General features: G+C 42.0%; 1 protein-coding gene across 2 annotated transcripts; it reads left to right on the forward strand.

Moving 5' to 3' along the window:
* The first annotated feature begins 362 nt into the window (after window positions 1–362).
* On the forward strand, window positions 363–16258 carry LOC123507045 (hrp65 protein-like). 2 transcript variants are annotated; one of them, XM_045259559.1, is made up of 9 exons: window positions 363–597; window positions 1564–1614; window positions 2767–2988; window positions 3422–3592; window positions 8994–9124; window positions 12521–12637; window positions 12906–13081; window positions 13721–13932; window positions 14137–16258. In XM_045259559.1, exons 1-9 carry the CDS (start codon window positions 460–462, stop codon window positions 15331–15333), a joined length of 2415 nt encoding a protein of 804 aa, XP_045115494.1. In that variant the 5' UTR covers window positions 363–459; the 3' UTR covers window positions 15334–16258. The 2 variants fall into 2 exon arrangements, with proteins under 2 accessions (XP_045115494.1, XP_045115495.1); XM_045259560.1 differs by lacking the exon at window positions 1564–1614.
* Window positions 16259–22229: the final 5971 nt, after the last annotated feature.

Genomic DNA, 22229 nt, shown 5'->3' on the forward strand with positions numbered 1-22229 from the left:
TTTTTCTTATGTAACATGTATTAGGTGTCGGAGCAAGACAGTATTTAGTTTAATCCCCCTCCTTCAATTCTGGGATTTGCAAAAATTAACATTATAAGTAATATATGGAGTATTTCTTAAGCATTTACAAGAAATAACATTACACACACACACACACACACACACACACACACACACACACACACACACACACACACACACATGTAACAACCAAACAAAAACATATAAAAAATAACAAAAAACAAACCAGAAAAATAGCACGACAAAAACATATACTAGTAACTCCGATTAAAAACCCACTCAAAAACTCGGGAAAAAAATGAAACAAAAGAGAAAAGAACCAACGGCTTAGTTCAGTTGACGTCCACTAGGCGCTTGGCTTCCCTAAGAGTTACCGGCGTGATTTTTCCTTCTATTACGGCGATTTAAGAGCGTATTTCCATCTGAGCTCGTGTACTAATGGAGAACGGCTCGTCTTATAAAGGGCGAGGAGGAGGAGGTGGTGGTGGTGGAGGTGGATCAGCGGCTTCAGGTGGAGGAGCGACAGATGAAAGAAGAAATCCACAACGTTACGGATCTCGACCCCAATACGGTTATGTGAGTTTTGTTGGGGTTTTGAGGTTAGGATTGCTGGGGTGTTTGTGGTGGTGGTGGTGGGTGTGGTGTGGGTGGCTAGCTTTTTATTTATCCAATGGATATTTTTTGTATTTTTTTGTTTTATTTTTTTTTAGCTTTCATTGTTAATTTTTCTGCTTTTTTTTGTTTTGTATTTTATTTGTTTTTCGCGTGTTATTTGTATTTATTCGTATGTTTTATTGTGTTTTTTTTTATGTTTGTTTTCGTTGTTTTGTATTCATGATGTTTTTGTGTGAATTGTGTAAGTTTATTTTTATTATTGTTTTGATTGTTTTTTCTCTGGATAACCAGTCCAGTCATCTCAGTGGGTTTCATTGTGGTTGGGGTGAATATGTGGCTCGGTGCCTTTTGTTTGGGAGGTAAGAGGTACTATTGGCTGTATTTTTAGCTTTCCCTTGTTATATCTCTCTTTTGTGTTATTCTTTTTGTTCCTCGTGTGCATTACCAGTCTGGCTGTGGTAAATGTAACCTCTACCAGTGCACCAGTTTCCCGTAGCCATCACTGAGAGGACCACTGTGACGTTTGTTGAATCTAAACACTTGGAGATCAAAGCTATACTGTCACAAATGGTGTGTGAGCTGAGCCAAACACTGGTGAGATGAACCACCACCACCTGCAATGGAACTGCTAAGTGGCCTCTTTTTTTTTTTTCTTTTCTTTTCTTTTTCTGTTGCCCTTGGCCAGCTTTTCCCTTACATAATAATAATAATAAAAAAAAAGAAAAAAACTACACAGCTTGATGCCGCTCATGGCCAGGCTAGGATGGCCACCACGTCTTGAGGCATATGACAAACGTGTCTAGGAGTGATAGATGGCAGCTGGGAGTCCAGGGCAGTCAGTATTGTCACACTTCAACTGTAAGGCATTTCCAGGATGAAAGGAACTCTTTTTTTTTTTTTTTTAGCTAACCTGAGTTAACCTTGCAGTCACCGCAGCGGTCCGGAGGGGGCGGAGACCACAGAAGTGCCGGCATGAAGGTGAGGGGCATCGCTGACGGACATGACCTGTTTGTACTGTGTGAAAGGCTCACTAGAGACCGTCTCATGCAGTGCGGGAAATCTTTAATCACTCACTAATCAAACCACTTCAGCTTCTGTCACTGTTAGCTTCTCCACACGCCACAGACTCAAGGTGGTTCAGCGTCACGTATCAGTTGAAAAATAGATACAGATTTTCTTGCTTTAAGTGGATAAAACTCTGGAATTTCTTGTCAGAGGAAGATGTCAATGTGGACTCAGTCATGCTCTTCAGAAGGCTCCTCCACTTACAGTTATGCCACATGCTGAATAATTCCCATGGTCATTAATTGTTCTGCATAAGGCTTGCAATGATAACTATTCATCCTGATGGTTGGCATAGGTTAGTCAGATAAGGATGGCGTGCCAGCAGATATCAGCTGCTTACAAGATTCAGTAAGTAACATTTTGAACCACAGTGTTGAAATAAGAAAGGATAGCTACCTGGTGAATGGCAGAAAATTTGTAGACATTCTTTGCAGACACTTAAGTGCTTCAAAAAGTACCTGTAATAGTGAATGTACAGTATATTGATAGTATTAGTTTAGGTGTCATGAAATGCAGTGAGTGAAGTGAATGGGGTGTGGGTGTCAGTGGTGGCTACTGTGTGAGAGTTAGTGCTTTGCTTGGGACAGTTTTCCTTATCCCTGTGGGCTGCCGGAGCATTCAGTCTGTGAGGTGTTGCTACAGAGCATGTCAAACTATTGGTCACAAAATTTACATTGTGTGTATGGTAGTCATGCTGGAAACTATTAACACTGTTTTTCTTCTCTGCCTGGGTCTACTGGTACCTCCAGGTTTGTCTGTCATAATGGACATTGTCTGAAATTTTTTAATTTTACTTTAATTTTTTTCTTTTCCTTCCCTTATTATTTTTATACCAAGTATATTGATGTCATTCTTATTTGATTCCTAAGTGGGAATACTTGTTTTAGTGAACATTTTAAATTCCCAGCTATAATTGATTAAAAAAGCTTAAATGTTGTCTTAATGGCTAAATACTGTTTGTTGTTGAATACATTTATTGAAGCTAGTAAGTTTTGTGAGGGAAAGCATTGAATAGTGGAGGGGGATAGGGAACATTGACCACACTAATGCACCTTCCCATTGCAGGACAAGATTAAGGAGCGAGTGAACACAGAGCTGAGCGGGCCACAATTTGACCTGCCACCCCTGGACACCGCAGAGAAGAAATTCAATGCCAGCAGTCGTCTCTTTGTGGGTAACCTGCCTCGTGACATTCCCTATGAGGAGCTCAAGGGTATCTTTGCCAAGTATGGAGAGCTGGGGCAGGTCTACTTCAACAAGGAGGGAGCCTATGCCTTCATTAACTTTGTAAGGACTGCTTGTTGTCTTTGTTATGTTTAATTACTACACACACACACACACACACACACACACACACACACACACACACACACACACACACACACACACACACACACACACACACACACACACACACACACACACACACACACACACACACACACACACACACACACACACACACACACACACACACACACACACACACACACACACACACACACACACACACACACACACACACACACACACACACACACACACACACACACACACACACACACACACACACACACACACACACACACAAAACACACAAAATGCACACACACACAAGGAATCTACAAAAGAATCAAAAGTGTAGCAAGGAATCGTGGCCAAAGATACACAAATAGACCACTCACAACACAACCACTCACAACACCTTCTCACTCCCCAGGATTTCCGTGCCAATGCTGAGAAGGCCAAGCGTGAGTTGCAAGGGACGGAGGTGCGTAACCGTCCCCTCAAAATCCGCTTTGCCTCCATAACCACTGGTGTGAGGGTCAAGAACCTCACTGGCTGTGTGTCCAATGAGCTCCTAGAGAAGGCTTTCAATGTATTTGGTCAGGTAAGTGTTGGCCTATGTTTAGTTTTTGGCAGTCCTGTCCCTTGATGGCTATAGTGGAATACAGTGCAGTGGGAAGTGGAGGGAGTGGAGAGGGATGCACCACCTTGTTTCTTCTCTGGTGGTTCGTTAAGTGGGTTTTTAGAGCATCTTCACTTTTTGTGCTGATTACCCAGAGCAACAAAATCTTAACTTGGCACTATTAAAGTTGTTGGTCCCACAAAATTGTGAAATATAGTGCAGATTTGTTATATACACACTGAAGAGATCTGTTTCAATTATTGTGCTTGTATTTGAGTGAAAAGAAGAAATCGTATTTGCTATTGGCCTTGTCTTTGCCTCACTGTGTGCCTTGCTACTCTGATCAGATGTAACAGTTTGCTTTGATTCCCGGGATCAACCTCAACTCTTTATCATTTGTGACTGCATAATCATTACTGGTTCCATTTTATTTCAGCATTGTTTGGTATGGTGTGAGAAGCAAGTATAAGGAAGTGTGTGTGTGTGTGCGTGCGCATTTGCGTATGTGTGTGCACATGTGTATTTCTTTGTACTTTTTAGCATCAAGACAAGCTCGTAATGTCCTCTATCTTTCAATAGTTTTTTTAATCTTGTTTTTTTCTTTCTGTATTTTTTTTAGAAATATTTTGTTATATTTTCTTTGTTTATTGTTTGCACACGCCACTTCCTTTGGTAATGTATTTCATTGTTCCTTTGCTTTCTCTGGTTGAAGTGTTTTCCTGCACACCTTCATCTCTTCCTCTCTTGTTACGTTCATTGTGAGCTCCTCACGTTACATTCCCTTGGTGACGCAAGTCTTCTACATTTACCCTTTTTTGTATTTTTTGTTACATATTTTTGTTCCACACCATGTCTTGTTTCATCTTTCTTCTTGCTTATGTGTGTGTGTGTATGTGTATGCATGTATACATGTGTGCTAGTTTACATACATGCCTTTTGTGTGTGTGTGTGTGTGTGAGAGAGAGAGAGAGAGAAAAAACAGTATTGCTATATCATTCTTGCTCAAACTAACTTTGGTGAAAGTTCTTTTATATTTTTATTATTTTTTTCTTTTGACACTCTTTGTTCCTTGAGATGTTTCCTTTCATTATTCTTGTCTTATTAGGTCAGGCATTAAAGTATAGCAACAATTTTTTGTGATCTCTGAAGTGACTCTGGTGTTACTGTGTAAGTATTGTTTTCATGATAGAATAGGCAGTTTAATTACAACCAAGCTCTCAGTGTCAGTTGATAGGTCTCAGTAGGTTAGTAATCAAGTGGCAATTCCAGTAGAGAAATAAGTGTTTAAGCAAAAATTACTACCATTCTTACAAACTTTCATGAGCCCATGCCACTGAATGTGACACTGCTTTAGTTCAATCATTCTAGATTGCAACGGAAGCCTTTGTTTCTTTAGATTCTTTTGTAACCTTGTTGCTGATTGGAGGGTTGCTGGCATCTGGTCTGAGCAGGAAAACTGACTGAGCTGTGCACCAATCAGCACTGAGGCTGTGATCGACACTTCAGTCAGTGACAAGGTTACAAAGGTTAGGCTTCAGTTGTAAGCTAGCAGTTAATGGAGCAATGTAACACTTTGACAACTCTAAAATTCCATCTTGACTTTAACAGAATGCTCCTTTGAAGTTGAATTATGATTTTTAATGATTACTCTAGTGTTGTTATTTAAGTGGTGTTTTCTTGTCAGTGTGAAGATAGGTTTCTCCAGTGGTTCTTAATTCTTCCCTGTGTTCTCTTGCAAGTACAGTTGGGGCTGGGGATTGTGTACTGACATGTAATGGAGATCACAGACCAAAGATCACTCCTTTTGTGACAAATGGGGATGTTGTGGCTGTGTTTCCATTATGTTTCCCTTCCAGAATGGCTGTCTTCTCAGCTGCAGCTGTTATAGGACGTTGATATATCTAAGTGGAGGGAGTGATGGATGTACTAGTCCTTGGAGACCAGTGGATGACCCTTCTGCTATTGTCTTGACCCTTTCTATTAGTAGCTATCCTTAAGTAGTCATAATCTTTCTATTCTATTCTTTCATTAGTGCTCAGCTTCTATAAGTGGTTTCATATTTCCTAACCACACTTTACTGATCAAACTGTGTCCTATTTACACACACACACACACACACACACACACACACACACACACACACACACACACACACACACACACACACACACACACACACACACACACACACACACAGAGGTAAACTAGGTAAAACTAGATAAACACACACACACACACACACACACACACACACACACACACACACACACACACACACACACACACACACACGGAGATCCTTTTCTTTCCTCCCTTTAAAAAGTATGGGTTGTAATAAGAGTGATGGTACCCTTATGAGTGACACCAACACGGGTATCCTTTTCATGGTTTTGGATGGCTGAGATAATGGTTTATGTTTGACTTATTGTACAGGAGTGGTAAGGTTGGGCCACTGGTGCTCTAGTAACCATTGAGTAATACTTTTCATGAGGTTTTTGCATGCAGTGGTATTGCTTACTATCACTTATCTTAACCTTTCAGATTTTGTCACTAAATATCAACTCATCGTGCTTTGTGTGAGTGTGCGCTTGTTGTAGACAGAAAAACACATCTACCACCAAAATACTTTGACTAGTTGAAAATAGTGAGGGAATTAAATTTAAAAGGGTTCAGGGGTTAAAATTGACTATCTTTGGACGATTTGGCCACACAGAAAGGACGGCAGATAGTGAGGTGACTGAGTGTACATGACTAGAAAGTGGCAGAAAGTAAGATGACTAAGGAGAGTGTATGACTGTTAGTTAGAGGAAGCTGTCCATTTAAAATAGAAGGATTGGTGGAGTGTATGAGAGAAGAATGGAAGGATCTGAGAATGCAAGAACTCAGATAAATGAGTAATCTTTAGTGGTTTATGGAATAGCTGACTTATTTAGGATTATGTATCTGTTTAACTTATATTGTATTTTTATTTTTATGTCTTGTAGGGTTTGTTCATGGAGGTTTGGATTGTCAGCTACAGCTAATGGGAAGTATTGGTGAATGTTGTCTGGTAGAACCCTATCACAGCCATCCACTGCAGAAATATAACATTGTCTATGCTTCCACCAGCACTGCCATCCTCATAAGGGACAGCCAAGACAAAGCACCCGGGCATAACTCAGGCCTGCGCGCGCGCACACACACACACACACACACACACACACACACACACACACACACACACACACACACACACACACACACACACACACACACACACACACACACACACACACACACACACACACACACACACACACACACACACACACACACACACACACACACACACACACACACACACACACACACACACACACACACACACACACACACACACACACACACACACACACACACACACACACACACACACACACACACACACACACACACACACACACACACACACACACACACACACACACACACACACACACACACACACACACACACACACACACACACACACACAGACAGAGAGAGAGAGACACACACACACACACACACACACACACACACACACACACACACACACACACACACACACACACACACACACACACACACACACACACACACACACACACAGGACACAGAGAGAGAGAGAGAGAGAGAGAGAGAGAGAGAGCACACAGGCATAACTCACAGGCTTACACACACACACACACACACACACACACACACACACACACACACACACACACACACACACACACACACACACACACACACACACACACACACACACACACACACACACACACACACACACACACACAGAGACACACACACACACACAGGCATAACACACACACACACACACACACACACACACACACACACACACACACACACACACACACACAAAACTCCCAAGCTGTGAAAGTGTCGGTAGGATTAGGTGAAAGATTTGATATGTAGGTACAGTGTTGTGCAGGCCTTCTTGATTCTTGAGTGAAACAGTCATGTTCATTAATGTGTGAATGTTCTTGCACAGTTGTATCTAAAGATTGGAAGTGCCACATTGGTTGTCTTATTCAGGTGAGGAATGTGTGTGTGTATGGTCACTGGTAAAGGAATGGTGATCTGTGTGGTATTTTTGTTAATAGTTTAAATCAAGTTAGGCCATCAAGAGGGGTTTGGTTTTAAGTGACCCCACTTGTTTAGTATCCTTGCCCCTTACTGTGCCTCAGCAGCCTCTGTGAGAAGCCTGGAGAGGGAAGTGCTGGGCATCTGCTTGGTTGGTATTAAGGAACACTGGGTCTTTTATTATACAGTCATGAGTTCTTTTTTTTCTTCACACAGATGTCTTGACAACTGGCAATTGTGGTTCCTTTCAGGGGTGTAGAACTCAGGCCTTTCTAGCACTGAATGGGTTCCTGAAGTATTAGGTATTTTGCTAAGTTTGAGCTGTCTTCATCATTAGTGGATACAGATTACTAGGTTTAGTACACAGAATATGTATGAGTATCATACATTAAGGTGCATGGGACTTAAGTGTAAATTGGAATCATGCATTGTTTTGAATTACAGATCATTTTCATCATGCCTTACTCACTTTCATCCAGGTTTATTTGATATTTCAACATTGTAGTTGTGAGTAGCCATGGTATTGACTTGAGGCTGTACATTTTTATGAAATGTATGCTTCATAACAAAAACTACATTGGGTGGTATGGACCGGCACAGTAATTTTGATACATGAGGACATACAAACTGCGATGGTGTTGTACTGTCTGGGAGATGCTCTTGCCCACTGATCAGCCTGCAGTTGTCAAATGCATAACTATTTGTCTTTGTTTTGAACTTCACATAGTTTTAAGGAATGTATGTTTGTGTGTGTGGACTTTACTTAGTCTCTTACAGTGTGTGTGTGTGTGTGGGCAGCTCATTGCTGCCCCCACTGTGAGTACAGCTAGTGTTTTGGTGCACAAGATGAAGACACAAGCCAGTCATTGGTGAGAACATGCCTAGTGACAGGTGTGTTTATGTGTACTGATGTGAAAGAATTACAGTGCTTGAGTCCATGACACCAAATGTAGAAAAAATTGAACTACATGATGAGATGACAAGGGCTTTGTCTAATCAGAGGTGTAGATTTAAGGGAGGTACGGCACAAGGTGATGTGCTGCAGCTTTCATCCTTCATTAGTATAGTGATGTGGTTGTCCCTTCTACCTAGCTCCATTATTTCTTGATTGTTTTATTTTTCTTTATCCATTTTCCTTCCCCAAACACTCTTAATCATGCCCCCTGTCACCACCTACCGAGCTTGAAGGGAACAAACCATCTGCCCACACCTCGGCCATGCCTCACTGTTTCCCGGGCTGTCCCCCTCTTAGATCGAGGCGTGCCGTGTGATTGTTGACGACCGGGGAAAACCCACGGGGGAAGGCATCGTGATATTTGCCGACAAGAAAGGTGCCACACTGGCCGTCAAGAAGTGTCACGAGGAGTGCTATTTCCTCACCAGGTATAGTTTGTTGTCGTGCTGTCAACTACTACTACTACTACTACTACTACTACTACTACTACCTACTACTACTACCATTACCACCACTACTACTGCTACTGTTATTAGCAGGGTGGGGCTAAGGTGTTGTTACACATACACATGTACACACATACATACACATGTACACATACACATTCATACATGCACATGCACATATGCACACACACATGCACACACATACATATTCACACCACACCACACCATACCACACCACCACACACACACACACACACACACACACACACACACACACCACACCACACCACACCACACCACACCACACCACACCACACCACACCACACCACACACACACACACACACACACACACACGATGACTTTCATACCTTACATTATATCTATGATGAGACAAAAATTTTTTTTCAAATATTGTTCCTCATATACCCATTGTTGGTTTTAAAAATACATTGTTCTTCTGTGTTTTGTACATTGACACTTTAAGGCAGATATTTATTCATTGCATTTCCATGGATCATTTCATTGCTGGTTGTCAGTGTGGGTGAACAAGCACTGCATTACTGGAGACTTGGTCTGCCATTTGGTTGGCTTGGTACCATATAAATGATTCAAGTTTATGTAATGAGGTGGATATCTACCATGAGCCACACTCCACACTGACACGTTTGACTCTACAACATCAACATGGCAGATACAGGGATAAAAAGAACTTAGATAACAAAACAGTGCATACACTTATGCACACAAACATACACCCACGCGTGCACATACACACAAACATTCACACATGCATACTCGAACGCAAACACATCCACACAAACGCACACACACACGCGTACGTGCAAACACACACACACACACACACACACACACACACACACACACACACACACACACACACACACACACACACACACACACACACACACACACACACACACGGGGTTAGTGGAGGGGGCAAAGGGAATGTAAAGCTGGAGAATAACATTGGGAGGGATAAGTTGTCTCTGGTGTGTGTGTGTGTGTGTGGTAAGGGAATTCACCCATCTGTGAAGGGGTAAAGAGAAAACATCTTAATGTCATTGGGAGTGAGAGTTATGAAGGGGCTGGAAAAGGCATAGAGGTTGTGTTGTGGAAGCTCCCTAAGATCTGCTCACACCTTGTTATGCTATATATGAGGTGCTGCATACAACCATCAAAGGCCATGTGAGGCCATAGCCATCTGGAATGTGAGGGTACCATGTGTGGTGTCAGTGTGAGAAATGGGCCAGAAACAGGCTGATGTACATCAGCCTGTATTGGATAGCTGGTGTTGATTGAGATCTGATGAGGTTGGTCTGCAGGAACTATCTTTTGCCAGATGTGTGTTGTCATGATAGAAAATCATGATAGTCAAGGCTATCCAAATTTCTGAGGCCTTGATGGTCATCTTTGGCAAACTGTTAATGTGTCAGACTTGTGGTGATGTGTTGGGCTCCTGGTGCTGTGAGTGTCCTGCCAAGGATTTTGTCTCTGGCCTCCCATGGCTGTCCTTTACATCAACTCTGTTGGCTAATGAAATTTCCTTAAGAGAGGCATAACATTTAACAGTTGGGTTGTGGCCATAAGATCTCTGGATGGTGTGGCTGTAACAGACACTGAGTATGTGAAGAACATACAAAATATCTGCAGATCTTAAGATAAATAAATGGGATCTGCTTATAGAATACTTACACTGAAGATAAAATTTAAAAGATATGATAGAAAATTTGATGCCTCCTTCACATATGTAGTGAGAAGAGGAGAGGATTTACCTGATTGTTGTGTGCAGATTCTCATGTATATATCTAGAACCTTCTTGTTGAGGCAGCCTGCACTTCACCAGATTACTCAGGCTGGGGAAGGGGGCAAGGGAGGGGAGGGAGGTGGTCACAAGGGAGGGGAGAGTTTTCCATCATGAGTAATAGTAAGTTTAGCGTTGATGTACGGTGTTACTTTACTGTGGTAGTGTTATTGTATTGTATTATGGATATGCTTCTAATTAAATTATTGTATGGAATATCCTTCCATATTAATCTTCATGAAAGAAGTTCATAGTAATTGACTTTCCATTATATTCAGTGTTACTGAGTCTGGTCCAATAATTATATATGCTAATTGAGAAGAATACATGAACTCACTGGGCAGTGGCCTTGTAGGCTGATTAGCATATGTGTTCCTGTCTTGTTCTAAAATGTGCTGTACATGCGTTTTATATTCATATCATTTGTTTTGTATTCTTTAAATTTGTGAGGCACCAAATAACATGAGTTCAGTATCCACTTAGATAAAGGTTTGGTATGAATAGAGAATGAATTTACCACAACATTTAGAATAAGACAAATACATCATGCATCAGTGGACAAGATGATTGCTTGTCTGTGTCCTCAGGTAGCAAGATTATTATGCCAGATGCTGTTACACTGGGTACAACTTAATTACTATTTGAAATTGGCTCTTATTTTGTTCAGCCAGTATGAACAGCAGAATGTGCTTTTTGTGTGTGGAAAGCAGCTTATAAGGATCAGTTTATCATTGTTTTGTTTTCTTTTTTCATGAAGGTTTATTTGTTGTAGGTTACCTGTGCAGAAGGTAATTGTTGTTATGGAGGCTAATCGTTCTATTTTGGGTAAGGCTTTATTCCAGGTACTCTGACTGCCAGCGAACATGTTTGTGTGTTGGACGCCTGCAAGATTGATTCAGTGTGTTTTTATTCATTTTTTTTTTTATTTGTTTTTTGGTTTAAAGAAAAGGAAAATATACCTAGATTTTGAAATTGATTATTTTATTTGTTTATTTATTTATTTATTTATTTATTTATTTATTTATTTATTTATATGACCATTGTTTATGGGGGGAAAGTTGACCTGGGTAAGTCATGCTTTCAGTAATGTGGAAGTTATCTCAAGGGTTGTTTGTGCTTTGTATGGTTTTGTGGAGGGAGGAGAAGCATGGGTGTTTAGTGGGGGACCTTTGGTAATTGATATCAATGTGTTTTTTCTTTATCCATCCCTTTCGTTTTTTATCATCATCACCTCGTCCCTCGTGCACTTTGGGGATTCATCTGTGTGGAGGCCAGTGGAGAGGGGAGGTCAAGGGGAAAGACTTGTAGTTACTTGGCTGGCTACTGGTGGGGGTGCTGTGGATGGTGTGTTTTGGGGTGTCCGCCTCACTGTTCGTACATGTGCTTGCCGTCGTGGCGCTGCGTCATCACGGTTGGTCGTGCTGTGGAGCTGCTGTTTCAGCACTACGTTTTGAACTACAATTTTGTCTGCTGCTCGTGGGACCTGGAACACTACCTTCCCACTGTTTCACATGCTGACACCTTAAGTTTTCAACCTCTGCTTGGCCTTTCTAGTGCCCTGCGCCCCGTCATCGTGGAACCTCTTGAGGCTAGGGATGAGGAAGAGGGCAACCCGGAGAGCTCCATGCACAAGAATGACCAGTACAAGCAGGAACGGAAGGAGGGGCCAAGGTGGGTGTGACTCTGAGGATTGCTAGTTGTAAATGTACAGTGCAATAATATGTACCAATGTGTAGCTTTAGTATACAAATGAGTCAGATATGTAGCAGTGTGTGTGTATATGATTTTTTTTTTTTTATTGCATTTATTCATATTAGGTGGTGAAAGGGTCGTCTGAAGTTTGGTGGTTTCTTATTGGTTTGTGGCATACAAGCTGTAACTCTGATGGTTTGTTCAGTACATGTTCTAATTTTCTTTTTGACTCCTTTTCTCGGGCCAGGTTTGCTGACAGGGACAGCTTTGAGTATGAGTATGGTGTTCGTTGGAAGCGCCTCTATGAAATGTACAAGGAGAAGAAGTTGCTGCTTGAGTCTGACCTGCAGGCCGAAGTGGAGCAACTGGAGAGGCGACTTGCCATTGTAAAGCATGAGCATGAGACAGAGAAGCTGCGTCAGGGTGGGTGTTGACTGCTGGCTGGTTCTTTGTCACCTGTGTGTGTCTGTGGTGCATTGAGGGTAATGTGTGGGTCATGTTTAGGCTCATAGTACCATAAGCTTCCCCCCCTTCCCCCACCTATAGCGCCTGTATGTATACCTGAAGAGTATATGTGGGAAGCGCTGTTAAGCTTCCACCCATTAGTGGTGCAGGCAATTTTATTTATAGTGGTACCCATATTAGGGCCCATATCACCACCAAGCACATCTTTGGTGTAACCACGTAGAACCTGGGTATCATAGTGATGTGTAGGTAACTTTAAACCACTCGAGAAATGGCATAGCTTCAAAACAGTATGTGGTGGGATTCAAACCTATGCATGGATGTCTGCCCAATCCCATGCTCACCACCTTATCAACTATGCCATCACCTCTACTTATTATTACATATTATAATTTTTGCATTTATTAATTTTCTCTTATGCACTACTCTGTCTGTAAAATGTTAAATGGAAGAAAAGTGATGTGTGAATGGATGTTTGTGTGTGAGTAATTGTTCTAATTTTGATTAATCTTATGTTGTGTTTATCACTTCTAGATTTTCAGTGTGTTTGAACTCTGTAAGTGTGTAACTGATGTGACTCGTCTCTTTTGGCCACAGAACTGTTAGCCCGAGAGCAGGAGGCTGTACAGATGGGTCGCTCCATGTACATGCGAGGAACCAGCAGCTACAGCAGTAACTACAGCAGCTTGGGTGGATACAGTAGTGGACTGAGCAATAACTACAGTAACCAAAGCAGTGGATATGGAAGCAGCGGTGGATATGGTAGTCAGGGAAGTGGATATTCAAGCCAGGGAGGCTATGGGGGATCTGTAAGTATAAGCTACTATCTTTTGCTCATATGCATTCTACTGTTAAGCTGAGTAAACCTTTCATAGGTGTGCATGATAACATGAAGTTGCTGCAGGAATGTGATTACAGAATCATTGACAAACCATAACTTCACTCCATGAAAGAATTCAAATCCCAGGCTGTAGTAATCATGACCACTGATGAGTGTCATGGTGGCATTGCAGGACCGTTACCAGGGACAGAGGGACGATCGCTACGGTGAGTACGACAACAGGCGCGGTGACGACAGGTATGGCGACGACCGTTACCAGAGGGTGCAGGACGACCGCTACCACTCCCTGCAAGAGGAGCGGTACAAGGCTGCCATGCATATGGCCAGTGCGAGGGGAGGTGCCACTCCTGCCACTGGTGGGGGTGCAGGTGGTGGCAGTGGCAGTGGCAGTGGTGCTGCCTCTTCTGGGCCTGGTGCGGGTAGTGGCCCTGGCAATCAACCTTTCCAGCAGGGAGGTGGAAAGAGGGAGCCTGGAGCCCCAGGAGGAGGTGGACAGTTCCAGCAGCAGTCTGACCAAGCAGGGGGTGCCAAAAGGGACAACATGCCAGGAGGAGGGGGACAGTTCCAGCAGGGAGGCATGAAGAGAGACAGCATGCCAGGCGGAGGACAAGGCTTCCAGCAAGGAGGCATGAAGAGGGACAACATGCCAGGCGGAGGACAAGGGTTCCAGCAAGGAGGCATGAAGAGGGACAACATGCCAGGTGGAGGACAAGGGTTCCAGCAAGGAGGCATGAAGAGAGAGGATGGACCAGGCGGGGGTGGACAGTTCCAGCAGGGAGGCGCAAAGAGGGAGGACATGCCGGGAGGAGGACCAGGCTTCCAGCAGGGAGGCATGAAGAGAGACAACTTGCCTGGTGGAGGACAAGGTTTCCAGCAAGGAGGCATGAAGAGGGATGATGGACCAACTGGAGGAGGAGGAGGAGCAGGAGGAGGAGCAGGAGCAGGAGGAGCAGCAGGAGCAGGAGCAGGGCAACAGTTCCAGCAGGGAGGCATGAAGAGGGACAATATGCCTGGTGGGGTACAACAGTTCCCACAAGGAGGCATGAAGAGAGATAACCTGCCACTAGGAGGGGGACCGTTTCCACAAGGCCCCAAGAATTTAGGGCCTGGTTTGATGGGTCCCGGAGGTGTACAATTTCCACAGGGGGGCATGAAGAGGGAGATGTCATTGACAGGGCAGCAGTTTCCACCTGGCATGAACAGGAGCATGGGCTTGGCTGGACAGTTTCCAGCAGGCATAAAGAGGGACAACTTGCCGTTAGGTGGACAGTTCCCGGTGGGTGGCATCAAGAGGGATGCTGTGGTAGCAGGGGGCAACCAGCCAGGTGGTGGACAGGGCTCTGCTGATGTGAAGCGGCCCCGTTACTAAGCTCGGCAGCAGAGACGAGGTAACTTGGCCATAGATTATGTCTTATTCCATGGAGCTTTTGAGAAAGGCCTTTGTAGGTTCTCTGTAGTGTCTGGAGGTGTGTGTCCTCCGTGGACAGGGTGACTGATGGAGGTCGTTAGACGTGGATAGGGTTACTTATGAATAAGGTAACAATATTATGAAATAATTTTTCTACTATTGATTGCCTGTCACTGCAACATGAAGAAATTGGCTTTACCGGTGTGGGAGATCCTGTCATGTTGCTGCTTCCATTAAAAATGGTAGATAGCAGAGGAGAGGGTAGAACTTTTCATAATGAGAAGCATTTTAATTTATACAACCACTAGTGCATAGAGAGAGAGAAAAATGAAATGTGTAGTCACATTGACTTGTATTTGAAGTATAGTGGTGGTTTTAAGTGGTTTTTTAAATGAATAATGTTGGAAGTTATTGGTGTAACTTTTAGTTGCAATGATTTGTACAAGTGAATGAAACTTTAATTTATATTTCCTGTTGCTCTTGGCTGGGCATGACACTCATATTTTATGGTAGAGTTAAGAACAAGGTGGGTGTGATGGTGTCTTTGTAGATCTTGTAGGTTACTTGGCAAGGTGGCTCTGGCTCTAGCTGGACCAATTACTGGGGACTGTTCTTTTTCATTATCATTATTATTATTTTTATTATTATTATTATTTTTTTTTTCTCTAATCTAGTAGATGGTTCTTGGAGTTCTGGAGGTTCAAATATATTTTGTACATGGCAGTGACGGGGCATTGGCGCATTGATCTTGCTGGTGTGGGTGACTCGCTCCCCACGATGTCCAGTACAAACAGTTTTGTACACTAACATTTTTTAGTACCAACTTGCCGGCCATCAGCCCACCACAGACTGTCTTCATATTGAGGAAATAAATGTTTTATTTAAACTACTGTGCATTACTTACCGTCAGGTGACATTTCACTTCATGCCACACATTGAAGCACATGCCCATCAGCCATTCCTCCTCCTGTATCGTTATATTTATGTACAGAGAGATCCGTTTTCTTTTCATAGATAAGCGAACTCTTATTCAGTAAACCACTTGTATCATCTGTCAGTCCATTGGATTTATTTGCCATTATTTTTCAGGGGATTTAGTGCTATATATTCTGGTGATTCTCTCTCTCTCTCTCTCTCTCTCTCTCTCTCTCTCTCTCTCTCTCTCTCTCTCTCTCTCTCTCCCTGAAATTTTGTTTTTTACTCCTGACACACACACACACACACACACACACACACACACACACACAGAGGTTAAATAAACTACGTAGATTAAATCAGGATAGAGAGAGAGAGAGAGAGAGAGAGAGACTTCTTTGAGATAGAAAATAAAACAAACATAATGAATAAATAATGAAGGCAAGCAAGAATGATTAACATTTAAAAATATTTGTCGACTTATGAAGTAAATGTGTGTGTGTGTGTTTTTACGTAAAATTCATTAAACCTTGCAGTTGCGCGCGCGCACACACACACACACACACACACACACACACACACACACACACACACACACACACACACACATAGAGAGAGTTACAAGACTTCAAAATAAAAGAAAGGTAAAAACAAGGAAATTGTCAGAATAATACTCTATGAAATACACGTAATGGATTTCTACTGCCTCTCTCTCTCTCTCTCTCTCTCTCTCTCTCTCTCTCTCTCTCTCTCTCTCTCTCTCTCTCTCTCTCCGGGTTACCTAGGCAACGTAAGACTGTCCGTGTATGCGCATGTAGTTTGCTTTCCTCTCATACGTCGCTCTATGTACAGTTGCTACACACACACACACACACACACACACACTGATAAATGACACGAGTACCAAATAATTAAATAAAATGTCCTAAATGTAATAAATTTGGGGAGAGAGAGAGGGAGAGATTCCTAACAAAATAATTCGATTCCTTCCTTTTTTTTCTTTTTCCTTCCTTTCTTTCTTACTTCCTTTCTTATTTACTTTCTTACTTCTTTCCCTCTGTCCCTTTCTATCCTTCCTTCTTCATTTCCTTACGTCACTTCCCTGTCCCTTCCTTCTTTCCTTCTCTTTTCTTCATTCCTTCATTCCCTCTATCCCTTCCTTCCTCCCTTCTTTTCTTAACTTCCTTCTACCCTCCTTTCCTTCTTTCTTTTCCTTCATTCCTTCCTTTCTTCCTTTTCTCTTTCCCTTCTTTGCCTCGTTCTCTTCCTTCATTTTTTTCTTTATTTCCTTACTTTACTCTCATATTCTCCACCACCACCACCACCACCACCACCAGCTTCCCAACCCCTGCATCTCGTAAGAGCTTCAATCCCCTTCTTAATGATCTGAAATGCATCCCTAATGATTCCTAATAACACACTTCTGACGGTTAGCACTATATGATTGCCTCTTCTGCACTCCTCTTTCTCCTCCTCCTCCTCCTCCTCCTCCTCCTCCTCCTCCTCTACTTATGATTTTCTCTTTCCCTCCTCTCATATTTCTAATTTTCTTGGTCTTCCTCTTTTCCTTCTCCTATTCTTCGTCATCAGCATCTTTCTTCTTCTTCTTCTTCTTCATCTTATCATCTTTCCTCTCCTCGTTCTCCTCTTTTTCCTTCATCTCCGCATTATCATATAATTCCCTACTCATACTCTTGTTTCTCTTCCTTCCTCCTCCTCCTCCTCCTCCTCTTCCTCCTCCTCCTTTTGTCATCATGAAATGCTTGTTATCATTATTATTTTCCTCCTTTGTTCGTTGAATTATAGCCATTATTCACGTCATTATCACCGCTCTCTCTCTCTCTCTCTCTCTCTCTCTCTCTCTCTCTCTCTCTCTCTCTCTCTTGATAACGTCATTGATTTGATGTGTATAATACTTGTTTTCTGTTAATCAACGCACTTATTACAAGGAGAACTCACGGTTTTCCTCACGATCTGACAACCACGCATTCCCTGAGACACCATTCAGACCGAGACCCAGGAGCCACTTCCGAGTAGACACTAAAGTTGTCCAGCACTTGTCTATCACGCACCATTCTCACCCAAACACTTCACGAGAGAGGGTCCAAAACATTTATCACCCCCCTCCACCCCCTTTTTTTCTGGCTAACTCTCTCGGACCTGCAAGGGGACTGGCAAGTAAGTGGTCCTTTTTTCTAATGTTATGTTGCCCTTGGCCAGCTTTCCCCTCTTACATTTAAAGGAAATTCTGACCCTCACACACAGCAACACTCAGGTCGACCGGCCACTTAGATGAGGCTAGAAAACTGTGCCACCACTTCATGTACGTTTGTGGTGGTGGTGGTGGTGGAGTGCTGTGGTGTTGCTGGATTGGCTGCAAGTGAAGTCCGTATTCAGAAACGCTTGCTCTCTCACCACGACTAGTTTCCAAGGCCACAGAGGTGATCAGCGTGGTTTTCAAGAGTGCTTCTCCGGATGATAATATAGAAAATTTGTCCCTCTGCTTCTAGAAAAGTAAATATACCTTCAAAAACGCGTCTAAATTCAAATAAAGCCTTTTGGAATAGAGAAGGTGAAGCACAGACATTTGTCCCTTTAATTTGACTAATTCTATCGGCTCTATAAGGTGACTGGCAACTGGGTGGGCCTTTTTTAATTATTTTTTTCTTGCTCGTGGCCAGTCTTCATCTCTTACATAAAAAAAAGAAAAGAAAAAAACAGGACTTTGATAATATGAGCTTGAGACAGTTCATCCTATCACCTTGTACAGAGTGGTCAGGCCCGCCACGTCCCAGCGGTGGTGCAGACTGTGCTGGCTGGTTTGTTGGTCAGGCTGGCTGTGGTGATTAGCTCTGCCCTCCGCTATACCATGTGTCAAGCTATGTGAGATGCGAGGGGACTCCACTGCCCAAGGTTAGATGAGTACTCTCTCTCTCTCTCTCTCTCTCTCTCTCTCTCTTTCTCTGTGTGTGTGTGTGTTTTGTATTTTGTTTGATGTTTTAATTGCTTTTTATAAATTCTTTCTCTCTCTCTCTCTCTCTCTCTCTCTCTGATCTTTCCTTCTGCTTTTTTGCTTTCGTCTCTCGTTTGTTTGTTTTCAGTCTGCATGTTTCTTTGTTACTGTCATGTTTTTTTTTCTGTGCATTGTGTTTCTGCCTTGCTTTTGTTCTGTTATCATCGTTATGTGCTTGCTTTTATCGCTGTTGGTGGTGGTGGTGGTGGTGGTGGTGGTGGTGGTAAGGAAAGAATTCAGTGGCAAAAAGAAGACGAAGAGAGAGAGAGAGAGAGAGAGAGAGAGAGAGAGAGAGAGAGAGAGAGAGAGTACTTTATTAGACAGATTTAACGATCCTTTTTATGATTATGGGACACAAAACAAGGTTGTAAGATGACTCTGATGAGGCTAATTTCTCTCTCTCTCTCTCTCTCTCTCTCTCTCTCTCTCTCTCTCTCTCTCTCTCTCTCTCTCTCTCTCTCTCTCTCTCTCTCTTTGTGTGTGTCTGTGTTAATGTTAAAATGACATACTAAGAGAGAGAGAGAGAGAGAGAGAGAGAGAGAGAGAGAACAAAGTGATGTTTGCTCCTGCTTCGAGGAAAGTGAACGAGAAAAGAAAATATAAAGTGTGACAGCAGAAACTGAGTCACGTTCTCTCTCTCTCTCTCTCTCTCTCTCTCTCTCTCTCTCTCTCTCTCTCTCTCTCTCTCTCTCTCTCTCTCTCTCCATCCACTTTAATTTCATCGCTCATTTGTTTCCTCCCAAGATTTACGAGCATCATTCCTCTTTTTCCCGCCATTTTATTTCCCCAGACTCGCTAATCATTAATATTTACACTTTTCCCCCTCACCATACAACAAAAGCCTAGTTAAATTGGCAGCGTTGATGAATAACCTTCCCTATTGGGTATTCACACGCATCTGTATCAACGTTATTATCATTTTACCTTCGTTTTATCTTATACGTTGTTGTTTTGTTATATTTTTTTACGTGTCACTTTGAAGATTATTTATTTTTTTTATCTCATCCTTTTTTTTCAGTCTTGTAAATAATAGAGAGCTTGTACAGTGTTTAAAGTGAAGTTAATTGTTACATACTGCAGTGAAAAGGGTTTAGTTTTATTCTGGGTCGATCTGTATGCCACAGGATAGTGTAAATAGTAGTAGTAGAGTTAATAATAGTAAAGATTTCGTGAAGTGTTTTTTAGTACAGTGAATTCTTACGTACTGCAGTGAAAAGGTTTAGTTTTATTGTGCATTATCTGGACGCCACAACATAAAATAGATATTAGTAGAGTAATTAATAATGGCAGAGTAAATAATGATAGCAGAGTGAGTAATGATAGTAGAATTAACAGTAGAGATTTCGTACAGTGTCTAATATAGTGAAGTGTTACATCCAGCAGTGAAAAGGTTTAATTTTATTCTGCATCATCTATACACGACAACATAGAGTAAATGGTGATAGTAGAATTAATGATAGTAGAGAATTTGTACAGTGTTTTTCGTGAAGTTAATTGTTACATCCCGCAGTGAAAAAGGATTAATTTTATTCTGTATCATCTGGACGTCACAACATAGAACAAATAAAAGTAGAGTAAATAGTAATAGTAGAGAGATTAATAGTACTAGCTTGCATAATAGTAAAGACTTCGTACAGTGTCTTTAGTACAGTGAGAAGGTTTAGTATTAATCTGCATTATCTGGACGACACAGCATAGAATAGTTTGGGTCCTTAGGTTACCACAAACACATATACTGCGCCGTCTTCCCTTTGGCTTCTCTCTGCGTGTCATTCAGCGCGTGAGTACTGGACAAAGCTCGATTTTACCTCTTCAGTACTGGGACGCATTGTTGCCATGATTTTAGGGTATGGTTAGTTGATCTTATATACATTTGGAACTGTCTATGGAGGTCAAAAGATTAATGGTCCAGAGTCTTTACTATTTCAATCCTACATAAGTTTCTGAAGGTGTATGAAATCACTAAATAGTAACAAGAATGTGTATATAAATGCGCCCTGGTACTGAATGGCTTAAGACTTCTTTTGACTGTAGGGAAGAAGTGGAAAGTGTTATAGGCACGTATTTTTTGTTTTCTTTCAGGCAAAACAGAAAAAAAAGAAAAGAAAAGTAAGAAAAGGAAGCTAATGAATGATAAATTAGAAAATGAATAGATAAATAAAAATGAAATAGAAACAAAGAAGAGTAATATTATTTTTCTCTGGTGATATTTGTGTAGACTGCACAACTAATTATTTCCCGAGAAAAGCAGCGTAAACAAGTAAAAATTAATATTATGAGTAATGTTTAAGTTACATGTAATTACGAGGAGTTTTTCACCCCGCCCCCCCACACACACACACGTACGCACTCTCTCTCTCTCTCTCTCTCTCTCTCTCTCTCTCTCTCTCTCTCTCTCTCTCTCTCTCTCTCTCTCTCTCGGTTCTCCAAACTTTTCTTTTCGCTTCCCTTCCTTCCCTAGAAGCTTACTGGTAACACTGCATCGCCTCAACACACTCACACGTATCACAACACAACGAACGCTCTTTCTTCCCTTACTCTATTCCATCTATATTCTTCTTCTTCTCCTTCCTTTCTTCCTTTACTCTCTATTCCCTCTATAATTTTCTTCTTCTCCATCCTTTCCTTTCTTAAACTCTCTAAGTTCTAGCCCTCTATCTTCTTCCTCTTCTCCATCCTTTCTTCTCTTAAACTCTCTATTCCCTCTATACTCTTCTTCATTCTTTCTTCCCTTACTTTCTATTCCCTCTATTCTTCTCTTTTTCTTCTTCACCTTTTCTTTCCTTAATCTCTATTCCCTTTATCCTCTTTCTCTTCATCCTTTCTTCCTTCTATCCTCTTCTCCAGTTGTCTCTATCCCTTACACCTCCAATCCATTCTTTGCAGTCCCAACAGAACTCCATCTCTCTTCCTTAACCTCTTCAATACT

The sequence above is a fragment of the Portunus trituberculatus genome, chromosome 21 (genome assembly GCF_017591435.1).
Source record: "Portunus trituberculatus isolate SZX2019 chromosome 21, ASM1759143v1, whole genome shotgun sequence".
Lineage (NCBI taxonomy): Eukaryota > Metazoa > Arthropoda > Malacostraca > Decapoda > Portunidae > Portunus > Portunus trituberculatus.